The 20,837-nt window shown below is 36.4% G+C and overlaps 1 protein-coding gene across 1 annotated transcript in view; it reads left to right on the forward strand.

Moving 5' to 3' along the window:
• Positions 1–20,837, forward strand: part of CPM (carboxypeptidase M) — a 67,007-nt gene that overhangs the window by 25,027 nt on the left and 21,143 nt on the right. Inside the window, exons 3-4 of the mRNA XM_074269684.1 lie at positions 6,098–6,195; positions 15,979–16,151. Coding sequence (XP_074125785.1) covers positions 6,098–6,195; positions 15,979–16,151 — 271 coding nt within the window. The remainder of the gene's footprint in view (positions 1–6,097; positions 6,196–15,978; positions 16,152–20,837) is intronic.

Raw genomic sequence — 20,837 nt, forward strand, 5'->3', positions numbered from 1 at the left:
CTATCTCCCACTTCCTTGAGAACACAGCCTTCCCAGTGCTTTGCATGTTGTGGATACCTATTAACTCTTATTTGAACATTGAGCAGTTGAGATTTTTGAGCTCCAAAACCTGATCCATATTTGAGCAGTGTTATGCTCAGTATGTTGTCAATGTTACTCTGTTTGTGCCTCAGATGGCAGAGAGTATGAGACCATCTGACTAATTCAGCTACTTATTACCAAACTTTTGATAGTTTAAAGGCAACTGTGTCATTAATGAAGATACATAGGAATTTCCTTCCCTAGCCTTACTTAAAATGGATACACCTAGATCCCATTTCTAGTCCTAAGCAAGGCTGTAGCTGACACAGCCAATCTTATTTCTCAAACACTAGTGTTCGATCTAAAGAATGGTTTTGTAAGTGGTTTTAGTAAGGACTTGGTCCTTCCCTTCCCCTTGCTAGAATAAAGTCTAGGCAACCAGAGTTTTGCCTCAGAGCGTTGAATTTAGCTGACTTTATATTCATGCAACAAGCTTTCAGATACCTTAACTCCTTCAATAATCTAAAAAATCACCAAATTAGCAAGAATAATTAGTTAATATAAGCTACTGGTAGGTTCCTCTCCCTGATTTCCATACCCAAACTTAGATCTCTCAGGGGTGTGGAACACTGACCCTTACCTCATTTAAAACCAGAGACTCTCAAAATAAAAAAATAAAAAAAATAAAAAAGGGATCTCATGAGAAAGGGCAACTCCCAAGAGACAAGGTGTCAGTAGAGGGGTGCAAAGCACAAACTGCAAAACACAAGATTAAATAGACTTTAAAATGCAGAAGCCCTTACCCCATCCCACCCTTGATCTTTTCTCCCATTATCTGGGAGAATCCAGGAAATCTATTCCAGAAACAAAAGAATATTAGTAAATAACAAATTCTTAATTTAAATTTCCCTAGAGAACTGCCATAGAAGCGGATATTTTTGGATGAGAAAATTCAAAGTCTCAAGTCATAATTCAAGGCCACATTCCCATGAGAGGTCTTTACTCAGTTTATCCCATTCACAGACATCCCTCTCCCCAACTGAATTTGTCCCTAAAAGTTGATTTGAGGATAAATTTTCTTTTAATTGACCCTGTTGTAGTTTGTGAAATTTTGTAGAAAAAAATATATGGACTCCTGTAATCTCTCCATGTCAACCACCTCCCAGGTGATTAATGTTGGTCACCAAATTCCATTGAGTATTTATCATGCCTACTATCAGTCCCCATTGTTTTTATTCAGGCCTTCATAACCTTACCCCTTTCTCCCCCCTCCATTCAGATCTCTTCTGAGTAAAATCCTACTACCATGATCATCATAGCCATGCTTCCATCCTGAAAATCCTTCAGTGGCTTCCCTCTGCCTTTAGGTTACAAGCCAAATCCCTTACATTCATCCCTAAAGTATTCAAAGCTCTGTACCTTCTGGGCTTCAACCAATATTAAATCTCAGATACTGGTGTCTGGTTTCACATGTGACTTTCCCCTCATCTAGAATGCTGTCTTCTGTTGTTGTTGTTTTTCACTCTTGACCAAGTCTTGGTGACTCCATTTGGGGTTTCTGGAAAAGATATTGGAGTGATTTGCCATTTCCTTCTCCAACTCATTTTTACAGATGAGGAAACTGAGGCAAATAAGGCCAACTGATTTGTTCAGGTTTACACAACTCCAAAGTGTCTGAAGCCAGATTTGAACTCTTGAAAGTTGAGCCTTCCTGACTTGTCACTCTATCCAACATGGCACCTAGCTGTCCACAACTGTCTTCTCTTTTTTGGGCTTTTTACTAGGATCCTGTAAGGCTTCAATCATATCTCACCTCCATAATGAAACCTTTCCTGATTATCCTACTTGTTCTCAATTTGTTCTTCCTTTGAACTCCTAACACCTACTGTGGTGGTATAAACCCTTATCCTGTCAACTCTTAAAAGCAGCTAAATGTCCCAATGAAGAGAAATGGGCTAAAAATCAGGAAGAACTGAGTTCAAATATGGCCTCAGATATACTTACTGTGTGACCATAGGCAAATCACTTAATGTTGCCTTAATTTCCTGAAGAAGGAAATGGCAAACCACTCCAGTATCTTTGCCAAGAAAATCCCATATGGAGTCTTGAAGAGTGTCACTCTAACACTACAGAACTGTAGTAATTCTTAGTAATGTGTTGCGTCAACACATTATTGCATAAGGCCATTTGTTCAATCATTAAACATTTCTTGTAAGAATCTACCTTGGAATGCACTGGGCTAGGTACCAAACATGATATAAAGACAAAATCCTAAGTTTCTAAGCCAGAGGTAATAGCAGACATTTATATTGCATTTTACACAGATCTCATTTGAAATTTATAGCAACATGGGAGTGAAGAACTGTAATTACTACTAGAAGTAATAATAGCATTTATATATAATTTCCATATACCATATTATTTGGTCTTCACAATAACCTATCATATAGATGCTGTTATTATACCCATTTTACACATGGGGACACAGGCTAAGAAAAGTTTTATAATTTGTTTACAGTCACCTAGCTAGTCAATGTCTACATTGAGATTTGGACTCCAGTATTCCAAGCTTTAAGTGTAGTTCTATATCCACCATGGCACCCCTGCTTTTATTGATGAGGAAGTTGAAGTTTAGTGATCACTGAGTTCATAAGCATCAGACTCCCAAGTCTCATGCTCTTTCCACTAAAATAATAGTAGGACTAATAGAATATATTCAGTCCCTTATATTCTGCTATCACACTCTTACATTGCCTCACATATATAAATATTTGTTGACTACATGAATGAATATTCTCAGGGTTTCAAGGGTGCTTTTGTTATTCTCAACTGTCCCAATCAATATGCATTGTTTTGAATTTAGTCACTCGCTGCTCATGGAAAAAAACCCTGAGAGAGTAATTGGATCTGAGCAGAACTGAGTTAATGAGAGTATTCAAAATTTTAGCTTATTTTGTAGAGAGAAGAGAGCAAAAGTCCTTGAGAACTTTTCAGCACACCTGTTATCAGCAAGACCTTTTTAGAGAAGGAAGTGCCTTCCAACATTGCTTTCTTTCATATTTGAAGTCCCCACCCTGCTAACCTGCTCTTGACCTTTGAAAATATGTTGAATGGGCCAAGAATGGCCTGGCTCTCAGAAGGACAGAGGAAAAGTAAGGGGGAGGGGGGCATCCTTAAAGTGGTTTCTCTTACCAAGAAGGGTTGCTTGTCAGGTTTATACACTTATCTCTTTTATTGGATTTTTTCCCCCCAGCCTTCGGCTTGCTGCCATTGGGGTTATGCAAAATAAAATTCTCATCTTGCAATTCATTTAGGGCCAGTGATGATAAAATTGGCGCCTGCTGTCTTGTCCCTGAAGTTCTATCGATTTCAATTTAGTTCAACAAACGTTTATTAATCCCTTGGCACTTGGGGGTGGAGAATTTGGTGCAAAATATGAGAGAAATTCAACTGTCCTCCTAGATTATAGGGTCATGGGAGGTCATAGCCAGAAAATATCTTCACCATCATTTACCAACTCCCCTGATTTTTCACATGAAGAAAAGGAGTTCTAAAAAGTGAAAAGTTTTCAGTTGGTAACTATTCCATTTTTTAATGACCTCCTAGAAAGGAGATTATATGAAAGCAAATGTTAATGTTTAACATCTGCCACGGAAATAGTGAATATGCTATCCTTTAACTACAGTATCCTCTGTTATGTTGTATGGATAAGGGAAGGCAGTGTTTCTGGTTAACTAAAGAGTTACATAACCCCAGCCCAACCCCAAGTCACTAATAGAGCTACAAGTTTGTTTATATACATTATAATTTGAGCCAGCATTACAAGGGTTGTTATATTCTTTTTTTTTTTTTTTTTGCTGAGGCAATTGGGGTTAAATGACTTGCCCAGGGTCACACAGCTAGGAAGTGTTAAGTGTCTGAGGTGAGATTTGAATTCAGGTCCTCCTGAACTCAGGGCTGGTGCTCTATCCATTGCACTACCTACCTGCCCCTGTGTTGTTATATCATCTTTTAGAAGAATATTTTAAAAAATATAACAGGTTCAGAAAAATTGTCATTTCCCAAAGGTAGGGTTCAAATCCAGCTCTCTCTTCATGTCAAGTTCAACAATCTTTTCATTATACACAGAGCTCCTTTTGGAGAGAGTTTGTCGCTGGTCGAGTGGATAGGCCTTGGGTAGCTACTCTTTCCCTCCAGTAACTAATAGTTAATTTACTTAATAAATAAGTAATAATTTATTATCTCCTGTGGATAAAAGTTTTTCAGACTCTTTAAGTAATTTCCCAAGGCGAACAAAAAACAAACTAGGGATCAAATGCTAAATAAGATTAGTAATAAATAATAACCTAAAGGTACATTCCACCCTGGAGTGCAGCAATTAGAAAAATGAGATCCCCAACCCTATACAAACTGACTCAGTAAGCTATCAAACTCTCCTCCCTGAGTCTATAACATTCTACACAGTTTAATAAGCATTTATTAAATTAAATTCCTACTTCCCTAAGCATAGGGCTAGATGCTACTAACCATGGACAGAGGATGTAATTTTCCATTCCCTAAGCCAGAGGGGTCCAATATATGGGCTACATTGCAGTCAGGAGTACTCCCCAGTGAGGCAGAATCAAATGGAAATGGCATTGGAAATTATTGAACGATACAAATAAAAATGCAACAAAACAGATAAACGTTAACGTGGTTGTTCATGGGGATGCTTATGTATGAGACTCTTAGACTACACAGAATATGCTGGCCTGCATTAGAGTGGAAGAAGTTTCTTTACCCTGGAGTTCTCTGTCACTCAGATTCCAGATCTAGTCCTTAACCCCCGATTTTTAAAAAATGACACTTTGAACTACCTGCCATCTAGGGGAGGGGGTGGAGGGAAGGAAGGGAAAAGCAGGAACAGAAGTTTTTGCAAGGGTCAGTGTTAAAAAATTATCCTTGCATATGTTCTGTCAATAAAAAGCTAGAATAATAATTTTTTTAAAAGCTATTTTTTAAATGATACTTTGGAATTAAGGCATTAGAATATATTGGTAACTAATCCTAATACTGATCCCAAATTGCTCAGTGATGTTTGTTTTGGAAGAGGAGTAGTGTTTTATAATGGAAAGAATACTAACAAGGAGTCATTTTTGTTGTCGTTCAGTCATGACCATTTGTTCATGACCCTATTTGGGGGTTTCTTGGTAAAGATACTGGAGTGATGTTGCGGTTTCCTTCTCCAACCCATTTTAGAAATGAGAAAACTGAGGCAAACAAGGTAAAGTGACTTGCCCAAGGTCACATAGCTAATTAGTGTCTCAGGCCCAGTGCTCTATTCACTGACTCCATTTATAGCTGCTGAATTCTGCATGACTTTGGACAAGTCCTAACCTCTCTATTTCCTCATCTGCAAATTCAGCTTTCTATTCCTTGGACTATCCACCTTCTAGGGCCGTGATGAGGATCAAATGAGATGCATGCCAGCTTCTGATTCTTTATTATTCTGTAAAAACTGTGTGGTCAAGATCAGGCAAAGATGGAGTCTTGTAAACATTTGAATAAGATTTTGGATGTGTTTACTTGGAGGAAAAAAATCCTCTCCTGGAATCGATGTTATTGATGTTGTCTTTTCACATTCTTTCTGTTGAGAATTTCTGACTAAAGTTGTTTATAGCCTCTCCAACAGCCATCTGTCTTCTACAACCAACTGATGGTTTTGAAAAAAGCATTTGACCTTTCTACAAACTGTATAAAGGAATATTATTTGTATAATTTATGAGATCTGGCTTAAGACTATAAAATGTCTAAATATTTCTGAAAATTAACCATGAATCCTTATAATTCTTATGCTTTTTAAAACATTCATCCTGGAAAAACTAAAAAATTGTGTTTAAAAATGGAAGGCTTTTGCCTTGCATATGTAATGTAAACATTAAAGTGTTAGAACCTAACAGTAGAAAAGGACAGAATATATTCTAGTGAGACAAAGTTGTTTTCCCCTCTATTTCCTGTTCCTTGTGCTATTTTCATTATATATCAACTGTTTCTTTAAAGATCACTTATTCTTAATTTCTTTTTTTCCCCTATAAAGGCAGAAATCTATGGGTTCTTGTTGTGGGAAGATCTCCAAGAGAACACAAAATTGGGATTCCAGAGTTTAAATACATCGCTAACATGCATGGTGATGAGGTATGTATGAGATCTAGATTTCCACTGCATCTCTAAGAGAATCATCTTTTGTGTGCGTTGCTCTAACTGGCTTATATTTGGGATTGCTAAGGTCTTAAATCACAAAGAAGTTGAATTCCAAAGAAGAAGCAGGGAAAGTGAACAGTTCTGATATGTCATCGCTATCCAACCACTCTTTCCATCACTGGTTGCATTTTTATTCATTTTCCTAATTCACTGACCACTATGGAGATGCTGATATAGTCCTGGCTCAACATGGCCCCTTCATGATCTTCCTCTACATTGATCACTCAATTATATTCTTTGAGATTCATTCAATACATATTTGTCACCCAATCCAAGATTCTGGTAGCTCTAATCTACCAGGTATTTCTTCTTCCTTAATAAGTTTAGTTTCTGGTTCTGAGGCTTTCTTTTCCAACTTCTACTCTCATACTAGGAAACTTCAACGTACATATTAATATATTCTCAAGCTCTCTAACTTCTCAGTTATTCAACTTATTTACTTCCATGACCCATCCTTCTACCCTACTCATATGTATATGTTATATCTCTGATCTTGCTATCACTCACAAGAGCTCTATTTCCACATTCATCAACTCTGATGTGATTATAATCTTTTATTCATCTTTTAACTATTCTAAATACATACCATAATTTCTAATGCTCTTATCGATTAGCTTTTTCCAGGATACCACCCTAGCACTTAGCACTGTGTCCAGCACACACAGTAGATGTTTATTGGTTGATCTCTATACCAATTATACTTTAATCCCTTCCTCTTCTATAACACTTGATAAACCAATTCAACTTTACAATATCCTCTTCTTTCAAATTCCTTGCACTCTTATTTTGTCATTGATCTTGTCCAAAAAGCCTTTTCCAGTTCTTTTTAATGTTAGTGCCTTGCCTCGAAGATTACTTCTTATACATCCCATATGTATCTTGTATATAGGTAGTTCTGTTTTATAAATTGTGTTCTTGTGAGCAGGGATTAATTTTGCTTTTCTTTGTTTTCTTAGCACATGTTACAGTGCTCATAGGTATTTAATAAATGCTTATTGACTTGGCTAGTAGAAAGAGACACAACAGTTGCTTGTACATCATTTTCATTATACTGAAGGTCACAGTCATTCCTCAAGCAATCTAAAATCTCCTGAGGCAACATTCCACTTTTAATACTTTTGGGAGGAAAGGACTCATGGTTTCCATACACCAAGCCCTAGAAATCTGCTCAGTGGCTCATGGGAATTTTCCAAATCTGCCATATGGAGTTATAATTATCTTATGCTTGAAATCAAGAGTCTTAGGAGCAAAATAATCAAATGAATGCCTTAGAGAAAGCAAAATTTTCTAACCCAACGTGAAATGTTTTTTATGTCCTTTAAATAAAGGATGTTTAATGCTTCCATGGGCTTATAATCCAAAGTATCTGGCATCTTTTCTGGTTTGCCAATAGGATCTATTACAAAACAGTCATCATTTCATCATTCTTTATCTTTCCCAACTGAATCTTTTGCAATGGATTGAAGGTGCCTCCCTGTAGTTATCCCCTATTTCCTTTGCAATATTTTAAATATGTGGCAACTTGCATGTTTTCTGTTTATCAGACTGAAGTGGGTGGATTTATATTGCCAACATCAGTCATCCACAGGCAGGGAAAAGGTAATTCCCAAAAACAAATATAAACAGGAAAAAACTATTATCCAACATATAATACCCTACAAAATATACTGATTTTCAAGAAATGTTAAATTGCAGACATATTCCAACACCTGCCTTTGCAGTAGAGTTGAGTTGCTTTGATATTATTTCCTGTTTTGGGCTTAACTCTTCCCTTACCCTTTTCCCCTAAAAAAATGCAAGACTCTATATTATATAAACAGACCCATCCCTTATGACACAATCTACCTCTTTTTCTTAAGCATGCAGCTCAACATGGTTCTCTTTATTGATGGAGTTCCGATACCAATTTCTCCAACTATAGCAAGATAGATTCTCTATTCAGGAAAGCTGGAAGTTGCAATCCACAGTGGAAATTTTGCCAAATTTGCCATGCTGTTTCTTATGAGCTGACATCATTGGTCTGGGCAAGAGAAAAGCATTTTAGTCAAATGACTATCTTTTTGCTGTCCATTAAAACAATTTATTATATAAGATTGTTTTGTTTTTTTTTTTTTAAGTAAATAATATGAAATGATAATCCATGGTATCATGCAATCTCCTTTTATGTTTGGTGTATATGTGTGTTCTTTAACTGGTATTTAAGTTCAAAATAAAAATATACTTAAAGTAAAAAATTACCATCTTTAACCTTCCCCCTCCCAAAAAAAATTATTTCAGCAAAGCTGTTGGGATGATCATAAACATTACAGATTGCAACCAAATTTTCCTTTTTACTACCTAACATTGGATGAACATGGACCTCCTGAATCTCTGTTAAAGAGAAGACATATGTTTTTCCACTTAGCCCAGAATTCCCACTGGTTCAGAGGTATCAGCCTGCTACTGAGAAGTTAACCCTCTGAACTCAAAATCTGAAAGCAAAACAAGTTAGGTTATCTTTCCCTTCCCCTCCCCCTGCCCTCACACAAACATCTTCCACCTTTCAGCAGCTTGTGACTATTCTCTGATGTTTTTTATGCCACTTTAGATCAGCACTTCTAAGGAAATCCTGTCTGAGTCTGAGAAACTCCCCTGTCTATCTTTAGGTGAGATTTTGAAACCAGACAACAAACATTGACTTGTCTTTCCTAGTTAGTAGCAGTGTATTAGAATAAACAGAACTTGTGTAAAAATCCTATGTACCTTGTTCGGGAGGTTTCCAGGAACTGTGTACCAGTAATAGGAGCCAAGGAAGAATATAACATTCAAACAGGGCCTGCAGTATTGGAAGTTACAGAAGCATATACATTATTGGAGATGCCTTCTTTTGGACATTGAAGTATCCCCATAAAATCCTGCCATCTTTTCTTGACTCACTGCCCAAGCTGTCACTAGTTGCCCCAGATAGAGTTCTACAGAAGTTCCATAACTGGAGTCTGTGGATAGATTTCAAGAGAGCCCATGACTTGTTTGGAGGGAAAAAAAGATACATCTTATTTTTACTAATCTTCAAATGAAATTTAGCATTTCCTTCCATTACCAAGGTAAACAATGAGCCACAGTTGTATTAGATTTCACCACACTGCCAAAGGAATCCATGATCCCCAATAAAGGTGAAGTATGCTGACTTAGAGCCTGAAGGTCCATGTAAACACAAGAGTCAGCATTGGGATCCCTATGCTCTGGCTGCAATTCATTGTTCTTTGACTAAAGCATAGTTTGGGGCTGGGATTTCAGCTCTGGAGCTTAGAAAAATGAAATTCTTTTAAATGTCCTAACAGACAATTTTCATTGTTGTCCCACATATTCTGAACATGCCGTAGGTATTTACATTATATCTGATGGTAGTGCCTCTGGAGTCTCATGAAACAGTCTTTGGTTATGTCTATAATTTTTACTTGAGGCAACAGGTAATGTGGTGGATACAGTTCTTGGCCATGTGCCAGGAAGACCTCATTTAAAATTCCTCCCTCAGATACCCCTGTTCTAAACTTGAGTTCCTTGACTACATATCACACAATATTGCAAAAAAAAAAAAAAAAAAAGAAATAAACTCATGTGTATATACATTTTTCTACTCTTTCTCAACACAGTGAGAGAACAAATTTGAAGCTAGAAGCCTTGGCCACTTCCCCTTCATTGTGTCATGGTTCTCTCACTCCTCTTTTTTTTATTTCAATAGTATTTTATTATTCTAAATACATGTAAAGATAGTTTTCAACATTCATTTTTGTAAGATTTTGTGTTCTAAATTTTTTCGATCTCCCTTATTTCCCTTCTCCCCAAGACAGCAAGCAAATATGTTATACATGTATAATTCTTTTAAAGATATTTCCATATTTGTTGTGCAAGGAAAATTGGATCAAAAGGGACAAAATCATGAGGAAGAAAAAGCAAACAAACCAAAAAAAAAATGTAAAAAACTATGGTTCGGACTACATTCAATCTCCATAGCTCTCTATATGGATGGCATTTTCCACTCCTAGCCTATTGGAATTGTCTTGGGTCACTGCATTGCCAAGAAAAATTAAGTCTATCTTGCTGTTGCTATATATGGTGTTCTCCTGGTTCTGCTTACTTCACTCAGGATCATCAGTTTATGTAAGTTTTTCCAGGCTTTTCTGAAATCATCTTTTTTTATAGAACAGTAACATTTCATTACCTTTATACACCATAACTTATTCAACCATTCCCCAATTGAGAGACATCCACTCAGTTTCCAATTCCTTCCCACTATAAAAAATGCTGCTACAAACATTTTTGCACATATGGGTTCTTTCTCTTCTCTTATGATCTTTTTGGAGTATAGGCCCAATAGACTCACTCCTTCTAAAAATTAGTGTTTTTCTATCAAGCCACTGGTCAATGGGGTTACAAAATGTGTGCATCTCAGTGACAGTATTGTATAAATGGGTTCACTCACTATTTTGCTACCTATTTGGGGCAGATACCACAATCTACAAATAGGAGGCAGTAAAAAGTTGGAGGGAAGAAAAGATTGGGCTAATAATCTATGAGATACTTCTTAACAGCATTTTGCTAATTAGCTACTATTTCTATCTATTATTGCTGCTGTCCTATCTATTATTGGGGAGAGGGATTTTTTTTTTTTTTTTTGTCTGTGTCTGAGAAACTGAGATGGCCAGAATTGGCCATCATTCTAAATGGTTGTTGCCTTTAAAAGGGAAATTGGTGCTGTGGTTTTCCCCCTAACTTCTCATTCAAATGACTTACTGTTTAAGCTATGATAAGGGTTAGATAGTGTTGAATACTCTCTGATCTCCAGATAATAGCTTATTGGTGCTGTTCTTAAAGTAGTTTGCAAGTGGACATTTTTGGTGATCTGAGGTTATTTACAGTATAGAAAATTAATAAACCCTAAGAGACAACTCTTTGCCTAATCAGAGTGCCCATTATCAGTAGGACCTCTCTCCTCTTCTTTCTACAATCTCCTCTTATGTTTGTTATGGAATCTGTTGATATTGGGAGTTAAGGGTGAGAGAGTTTCTTTATAAAAGCATTGTCACCTGAGAAGGTAGCCCTTCTGAAAGCAAGGAGGACAAATTATTTCTAAGATGAAACTTATACTTCCTTTTTCAAACATTAAGTCAACAAAGTGTGGACAGGGTTTTTCCCTAGTTAATTTGGGCCTTGGTTTGCATATGAACATCCTCTAGCAAAGAAAGAAAATGCCTTTGGGGGTCAGAAAAGGAATCATTATTATATTTTGCTATCAAGGATGCCTTTCTTTTCAATGACTTCTCCAGACCATCTTTCTTAATATGAGGGACCTATCTATCTCTCTGTCCTGAAATCAGATATTCTTGTGAGCTCACAAGAAGTCTGAGAATCACCCTACCCCAACCCCATCTCTTCTTAAAACAGGCCTTGCTCTTGGTTCTTTTCTGATTCCTTGTCTGCTCTGTTGAGGGAAAGGAAAATAAATTTTGAAAATAGAATTATGGGGAAGGGGAGTAGGCTATAAATGGAAATTATAAAATGGCAGGCCCCCCACTACGACCACAATCACCCAATGACAAATCTTAATAAGAAGGCAGGTTTCTCCATTTTACAAGTAATGTTTCCCTTTTATTGACTTCAAATCTGCCTCTATAATTTCCACCCATTGAACCAACCTAGTTCTGTCATTGAATATCAAATAAAACAAATTTAAATCTCTCTTCTATGTGATAATCAGATATTTGAACACAGGTATCATGACTTTTCCCACCCCCACCCCTATTTCTGAGAGATTCTTATTTCTAAGTCTCTCTATGGTATGAATTCTAGCTCTGTCATCATAGTAGATGTTCATCAACAAGAATTTTTAAAGCACCTCTTAGACATCAAAGAATAATTAGGTGGCCAAGAGGATTGGGCCTGAGTCAGCAAGATTTAAGTTCAAATCTGGCCTCACTTACTATATGACCCTGGGCAAGTCACTTATCCTTGTTTGCCTTGGTTTCCTCATCTGTAAAATGAGCTAAAGAAGGAAATGGCAAATCACTCCAGTATCTTTATCAAGAAAACTTCAAATGAGCTTACTTCAAATGACTAAAATCTAGAGAATGAACATAAATAATTTCTTGGGAAAATGTCCCTGTTTATCTAAAAGTCAGTGTAAAAGTCAGCAGGAAAGATGTCAGATGCTGTGCTGTATGCTGTAAACATTAACAACATTGTTTTTTGCCATTGATTCTATAGAAGAAAATAACATGCCCATGTATGTAAATTTTTTTTAAAAACTTATACACGATACATACAAATAAAATGGTTGGGAAATCAGAAAGACCTTATATAGGCAGGAACACTAAAGCTGACCTTTGAAAGGAGCTGAGTATTCTAAGAAGCAAAGATGATGAAAGCCATGGAGATAGAAAATGGAATGTCATCCTAAAGTATCTTTTGTTGATAGCTTCTCGTCTTTTCCCCAGGAATTATTTCAAAACAATCTTCCTTTCTCATTATTTAATGAACATTCAGGTTAGCCAGAATGACTATCAGGGACAGACATGGACTGAGTGACTAGGAGCCCTTCTTCCTGTCTTTTTTCCCCATTCTCAAATCTTTCAAAGTTCAGCAGCAAAACAGCAAACTCCTCAATCATTTTTACATAGTGTTGGCTGGTTTCTTGACAGTCCATTGGGATTGATCCTCCGAAAGAGACATTTACAAGAACCACACAGGATGAGAAAGGTGTGGCTGGGTCACAATACTCACTGGCAGACAAAGCTTACAGGGTGGAGATCATAGAGCAATTGAGGGCTTTGAATATTTCCAGCTGAAGTATATGGAAAAGAGATCCATATATTAACTTTTCTACATACTCTCTCCAAACGCCAAAAATAATAAGTTAAATGTAGGAAAAAAATAGTCAAAATACACTGACTTTTAGATAAACAGGGACATTTTCCCAAGAAATTATTTATGTTCATTCTCTAGATTTTATACGATCCTACAGGGCAATTAGACAGTCTATCTTTATTCTGGGCAAAGTGCCCAATTTACTTAAACTGTCAATTCATTTCTTAAAATTACTTTTTGTGCTTATGTTCTTTTTGTGTTAATCACCTCCAGGCTACAGTTACCAAATATCCTGAACCTTTGGGATTAGCAGGACCTCTTTAAATTTTATTTTAAGTATTTTTCATAGAGTTTGAGCCAGCTTATACTTGCTGATAATAATTCTTTTTAGAATATGCACATCCAATGCTTATACAATTCTTACTTTGAAACCTCCGATGAGAAAAATCCCACTGCCTCTTGAAGCTATTTATCCAAGTCCAGTCAACAAGTATTTATTAAGTTCCAGGTAGTGTACAACACACTGAAAACACAAAAAAAGACAAAAAACAGATTCTGCCCTCAAGGCGTTCACAGTTTAATGGAGTAGATCTTCCAACAACTATGGACAAGCAACATATAGAGAATGTCAATTTGAATCAACAGAGTAAAGATACTATACTTAAGGGGGGAAATCAAGAAATGCATCCTTTAGGTATGGGGAACTTTTTTTTCTGCCAAGGGTCATTTGGATATTTATATTATCATTTGCTAGCCATACAAAATCATCAACTTATACAACTCAAGCGGTGGGAAGTAGTTGTACCTGGCTTTCAGCTCATCATCATCCAAGATTGATTATGCAACTGACTTCAGAAGCCTTATATATTCCCTACTCCTGTTTTAGAACACAGGTTTTTAACTAGAACTTTATCGAAACCAAATGGAAGAAATGAGGAACAAGAGTATTCCAGGCAAGGGAGACAGCCCATATAAAAGCTGGGAGTCAAGAGATGAAGTAATGAGGGAAAAGAGACCAGAGTCTTGGGTTCATCATATCTGGAGGGGGGGAGTTCCACTTTTTGATAGCTTTAATTGTTAACAGTATTTTTCCTGACTTCTTCCCATTCTTCCTAATTCTGCCTCCTGAGTCAAGCAGAACCAGACTGGTAAACACATTTAACAACCTAAATTTAAGCAAACCCTTTGTTGAAGACAGTTATCTATCATGCTCCCATTTCTACCTTGTCTTCCCTTTGGGGGGGCTAAAGACTAACTGAGCTTTATATGGCATGATCTTAAGGCCTTCAGCATCCTGATGTTTCCCTCTGGACCCCTCCAGCTTATCCACATCCTTCCTGATATGTGGTGCCCAATTCTATTCAATATCTTCAAAAATCTTATGAGGTAGTAGGTTTAACTTTTCCTCCTTGACAACCTAATTGCCGTAAGTTAAAAAAAAACAATATCAGAGCTTGTTTCCTTTAATTTTTGCATTTTTCAGGAAGACTTTTCCTTGGAATAAATAGTACACATCATCTTTTCACTTACACTCCATGGCATTGCTGTAAATCAAAGCTCATTTGTGTGGGTTACAAGAACTGACAGATTGGTTCTTCCATTTCATTTCATTCCAAGCATTTAAAATCTGAGTACTTCTTTCATACATGCTACAAGTATCTTGTTTATTTTTGGTGTGTTTTTAAACTTTTTTTTCATTTTAGGAAATTCATGAGACCCTAGAGTTAGAGCTGAAAAGGACTTAAGAGGCCGCCTAATTTAAACTCATTTTACAGATGAGAAAACTGAGGTTCAAAGGGTATAAATAACTTTCCCAAGATCTCAAAGATGGTCATTTGCAGATCTAGGACCTCCAGTTTCAGTCCCTATATTCTTTCCAGTCCAGCCCTTTGTTTGCTTGTTTGTGTTTTTTTTTTTTTTCTTGAGGAAATTGGGGTTAAGTGACTTGCCCAAGGTTACACAGCCGGGAAGTGTTAAATGTTTGAGGTCAGATTTGAACCCAGATGCTCCTGACTTCTGGGCTGGTGCTCTGTCCACTGCACCAATTATGTGCCCCTCTCTTTTTTTTTTTTTTTTTTTTAGAACTGGAACATGTCTTTTTTTTCCTCTCCTCTGTGTCTGAATTGAGCTAAAACTAATTGAATATAGGTTACTTAATGACTCAGTATATTTATTTTATATTTTGCAATTATATATGCCTTTACATTCATGAAAGGCAAACTCTCTGTGGGCAGAGATTTTTTTTTCTCTGTGTTTATATCCCCAGTAATTCCAAGAGATATGTTCTTGACACTGACTTCCTTGCTCATACAAAACATTCCATCTTCCATCTCCAGGCATTTTCTCCATATCTGAAATGCTTCCTCATCTTTGACTCTTGGCTTCATGGACTTCCTTCCCATTACCAGTTTAAATCTCACCTACTATAAGAAGCCTTTTCAAGTCCTCCTTCATTCTAGTGCCTTTCTTCTCTTGTTTATACCCTATTTATCTTGTATATAGTTTGTTTATCCATGGTAGTATGCATGTTTTCTCCTCTCTCAAAAAAGTGTGTGTGTGTGTGTGTGTGTGTGTGTGTGTGTGTGTGTGTGTGTGTAAGAGCTCCTCAAAGGCAGGGATTATCTTTTGCCTTTTTTTTTTTTTTTTTTTTTTTTTGTATTTTTGTAATTTTTTTTTTTTATTTCTAGTACTTAGCATAGTGCCTAGAACATAGTGAGCACTTAATAAATACTTATGAATGGCACACTTATAAATTCTTGGCAGTAATTGGTCCATTTGATCTTTATGAAGGAGAAAATCTATGTCCCTGGGTGGTACTTAATCTCTTGGAATTTGGGGGATGGTTTCATTCAACTCAATTTTTCTTCTTTGTAGACTGTAGGACGGGAGTTACTCCTCCATCTGATAGACCACTTGGTTAAGAATGATGGAAAGGACCCTGAAATCACCCGCCTGATTAATAACACTCGGATACACATCATGCCTACTATGAATCCAGATGGATTTGAATCTGTTGAAATACCAGACTGTTATTTCTCAAATGGCAGGTAAAGGTGGGCTGGGTTCTCTATGTATATCAGGTTTTCCTAGGATCTATACACCTGTTGGAGGGAAATTTGTTAACTTGGAAGGGGGGAAAAATCTTCTTTTCATTCAATCTCCACTAAAATTTCACATTTCTTTCTTTTTTTAATTTATCCTAAAACCATTATTCTAAGAAGTCCACAGGTTTCTTGAGATTGCCAAAAGAATAAATGATGCAGTTAAAAAAATACTTTCTCTCTCCTAGGGTTGTATGTGTGTGTGTGAGTGAGTGAGAGAGAGAGAGAGAGAGCTTGTATATGTGTACATGTGTGTAGAGCAGAGGGAGAGATAGAGAGATTAAATTGAGGTTCTTTCACTGACTTCTTGAGAACATGTTCTGGGGGTTTATTGCAAACAAGTGGCCAAAAAACCCAAAAACCTATCCTTTAAGGAGAGAAATCACTTAAGGAGTTGGTCAAATTATTTTTATTTACTTCAGTCAAGATATATACTCCTATTTGCTTAAGCCATTCAGTTGACTTCAATGTGAAGGAAAAAGATCATACAAAGAATTTCATATCATCAAATAGAAATCTCCTAAATTTCCTGAACTCTGTAATAGGGAATGTCCTCAGATCACCATTACATTCAGGATGCCCAAAACATTGTTAGTACCACCAGAATGACAGAAATCACAACAGTGGACCATAGATGCTTATGTAGGTTTTCTGGCTTTGATTAGCTTTTGCCTGGACTCAAACCACACAGCACCCCTGGGCCATTCTGTGATGATCAAGAATTATCTCACTTTCATCCACTTTTAAGAGGAATTTGACCAATTAGCATTTTTATTTATTTTTTTATCCTAAATTTGAATGTGTCAACTGGTCTCAACTAACTTCTTAAGATGGAGATGGCCACAGCCAAACAGAGCAGGCTAGAGACAGGAGAGTCAGGAATCAAACAGAAGTTTAATTTTAAAATAAGGGAAATCACTTGCAAGCAAGGAGGGACCTATGTACTGGGGTTCCACCCCTAGTGGCAATACCTGCTTTAGTGTAACTGAACCTTGATTTATATATTTGTGACTAGACAGAGTCAAACAGTGTAATGTAGCAACAGTAGGTGAGGTTATCTAGTAACAAAAAAATTTGTATGTAGCAAGGCTTCATGTCTGGACCTGTTGATGCTTCCTCAAGCTCAGGAACCATCGGTTAACTCGGGGCAGTTTGCTAGCTGGGTCTTATCTCTAGAAAACGGGATATTTCCTAATATCTTGACATTTCCCCCTTTCAGACAAAGGGAGGGGATCTGAAAGTACCCTACCCTTCTGGCCAATAAAGGACAGACAGGTGTGCACCAAGATTCCATAAGAAGCCAGGACAAGTTATTGAGTTGAATAGGTCTTGTCTAGTCATTGTTCACTTGAAAAGTGGGGGGGCGTCAAGAATGTAGAGGAAGAAAACCTGAATTAGGCTTTGGTGGTTGGGCATATAACAAAATAAAAGAGTAAAAAACTAGAACAGTGTACACGGCCCTTGTCCTGAAGCTTGGGGCAGCTATCTCATCTGGATGTCAAACTCTGAGGTCCGTGGAGGGTTCTGCCATCCTCTCAGGAGCAGGGGCTTTCTTCAGATAATCCAGGAGCACACACCCACAAGTTTGACAGCTGTAGGAGTAGTCAGAAGAGTCTGGTAAAGGCCCTCAGACAATTGTGAGAAAACTCTTTGTATCTGAGTTTCTCATCAGTGTAAGTAACTTAGATCCTTGGTTAAGGATCTCTTAAACGCATATGCAAATAGTCCATTTTCCTAGCCATGCAATAAAATTTTCCCACATTTCTCATACCTGCACAATGTGCGCAGTTAAGTGCTTGGGGTATACATATTCCATTCATTACAAATTCAGAATGGAGTCACTTATATCAAGAGTTCTCTCATGTCACCCCAATACAACCAAATTCCTGGCACGTCTAGGGCATTGTCAGTAAGCCTGACTCTTGTGGGCAGAACAACTGACTGTTTGTTGAACATCAGCATAACTCTGAAAAAGAAGGTGGTGGGCGGAGAAAGCATTAGATTTAGCATTAGGAATTTGATTTTAAAGATTTAAAGACAATGCTATTCCTGAACAGCCGCAAGCAAATCAGTTTTTCGGGTCCTACTCTATTAGAGAGGACATTGATGGGCAGCTGGATGGCACAAGAGATAGAGCACCAGACCTGGAGTAAGAAGGACTGAGCAAATCCAGCCTCAGATATTTAACACTTATTAGCTGTGTGACTCTGGGCAGGTCACCTAACCCCAACTGCTTTGCAAAATAATAATAATAATAATAACATACTCATACATATTTATGTCTGAGGTTTCTTTCAGGTCTAAGTCCATGAACGTAAATTTTTGAGTGTTTGTACATCCTGCATTGGCTTTGCTATAGGGAAGCAGTATTTTCTGCCTAGCATTGCTTTTTTTAACCAGTGACTCAAAAAAATGGAAAGGAGAATTCATAGGATGCTGGATGTTCTAAAGCTGGAAGGCAGGACAGAAGCCATCAAGCCCAATATCCTCATTTTATAAGTGAGGAAAATTCTAAAGAATGTGCCCAAATAGTTGGTACATCCAGGATTTGATGAAGATCAGTATTGTTTCCCACACACAATACTTATCACAAAGGCATAGTGAGAGGCAAGCAAGAAGAAAGGGACAAGAGAAGGACAGACTATGAAAATTTGGAAATTAAGAGTTTGCTGTGGAGGGAAAAATAAAGATCATTAAAGGGAGAAATGGAGGTTGAGGTAGTATTTTGAAAATCAAACTTTTTTTAACTGATGAAATCATATTTTTCTAATTCATACTGGGAGCAAAAAACAGGAAACAAATTCAGAATTATCTTTGCTGACTATTTCATTACAGGTTTTTCATTTATGGATGCTGTCAACCCAGTATTCAAGACTCAAAACTAAAAAACTTTTTTCATTGGCTGTCCCCCATATGTGTAATATTCTCCCTCCTCATTCTCTGTCTCCTGGTTTTCTTAGTTTGTTAAATCCCAGTTAAAAACCCATCTTTTACTAAAATCTCCCCCTTCATACTACCACTGCCTTCTTTCTAATGAAAATGTCTTTATCCTATATATATCTGGTTTGTTCAACAGGAAAACAAGTAGGGAAAAGAAAAAATGGGAGTACAAAAGGGAAATTATGATTGGGGAAGGAATAATCATAAGTTTAAAAAAAAACTTTTTACTTTGAAGGCAATGGTTGCAAGGGAAGCCTTAGTTTAAAAAAAAAAAAAAAAAAAGGACAAATTCAGCTAGGATTAGAAATAGACCACTTAGGTTATAGATTTCTAGTTTAGATCAGAATCTTTTGGACTTCAACAAAATAAAAATTATAATCAATAATGGACATTTTAGGAAAGAGTTGACTTAATGGAAACTAAATAGTTTAATCCTTAAGAGGTTGTGGATCAAAGACTAAATCATAGAAACAGTAGATAATTTCAATAAAGAGAAGGAAAACAATGAGACAGCATACCAGCACTTTTGGAATGCAGCCAAAGTAGTTGTTAAAGGAAAATCTATCTCTTTAAACCCTTTCATCAACGAAAAAGAGAACAGATCAGGGTATTTGACATGCAAGTAAAGAACCAGAAAATCAACAAATTTACAAAAAACAAACATAATAGACATTTTGAAATAAAAAAAGACTTACTTGATAAGTATAATCAGGTGCCCTTTTAATAACAATAAGACTAAAATAGATAATCTATTGTTAATCTGATTAAATGACACAAGGAAAATAAAATTAACAATATCAGAAATGAAAAAGGAAGACATAATAAATGAAATAAAGAAAATTATTAGGAATACTGTGCTCAATTACATGTGAACAAAAATCACAAAATAGATGAATATTTTAAAATATAAATTATCCACATTGCCAGAACAAGAAAAAAAAGAAATTGAATAAATCATAAATCAAAGTGAAAAAATCCAGATCAGATGGTTTTTTTAGGTGAATTCTTTCAAGCATTCAAAGAAATTCTTTCCTGTAATCAGGAAAATTTGAATTTTGTAAATTTGGTTCCAAGAATTGGGAAAAATGGCCTCATTGCTTGAGATTGATGTTGTCTGATACTTAAAATGGGCAAAAAAAAAAAAAGGTAGAAAAAAAGAACCCTGAAAATTAATGTCTCCAATAAAAATTGATGGCAATATTGAATTAAATATATGCAGACTACAATAACATTAAAAATCATACACTATAACTGCATTGGATTAGTACTAGGAATTGAGAATTGGTTCAATATTAGGATAATTATGAACATAAGATCATATTATCTACCTTTTCTTAATGTGGTAAACAGCATCTGGGGCAACTGGATATCACCCAAAAGAGTGCCAGGCTTTGAATCAGGATTCATCTTTCTGAATTCAAATCTGATCTCAGATACTTACTGTGTGACCCTTAAGCAAATCACTTAACCTTGTTTGTCTCAGTTTCCTTATCTGTAAAATAAGTTCTAGAAGGAAATGACAAACCACTTCAGTATCTTTGCTAAGGAAATGTTAAATGGGATCATGAAAAGTTGGTAGTGACTGAAATAACTAAACAATAACAAAAAATACCCAAATAAGAGCTAGGATGATCTGACATTTTTGTTTTGGAAGCACTGAAAAATTCAGTAGTTTGTGCAGTGTCACAAATC

Source organism: Sminthopsis crassicaudata, chromosome 5 (genome assembly GCF_048593235.1).
Source record: "Sminthopsis crassicaudata isolate SCR6 chromosome 5, ASM4859323v1, whole genome shotgun sequence".
Lineage (NCBI taxonomy): Eukaryota > Metazoa > Chordata > Mammalia > Dasyuromorphia > Dasyuridae > Sminthopsis > Sminthopsis crassicaudata.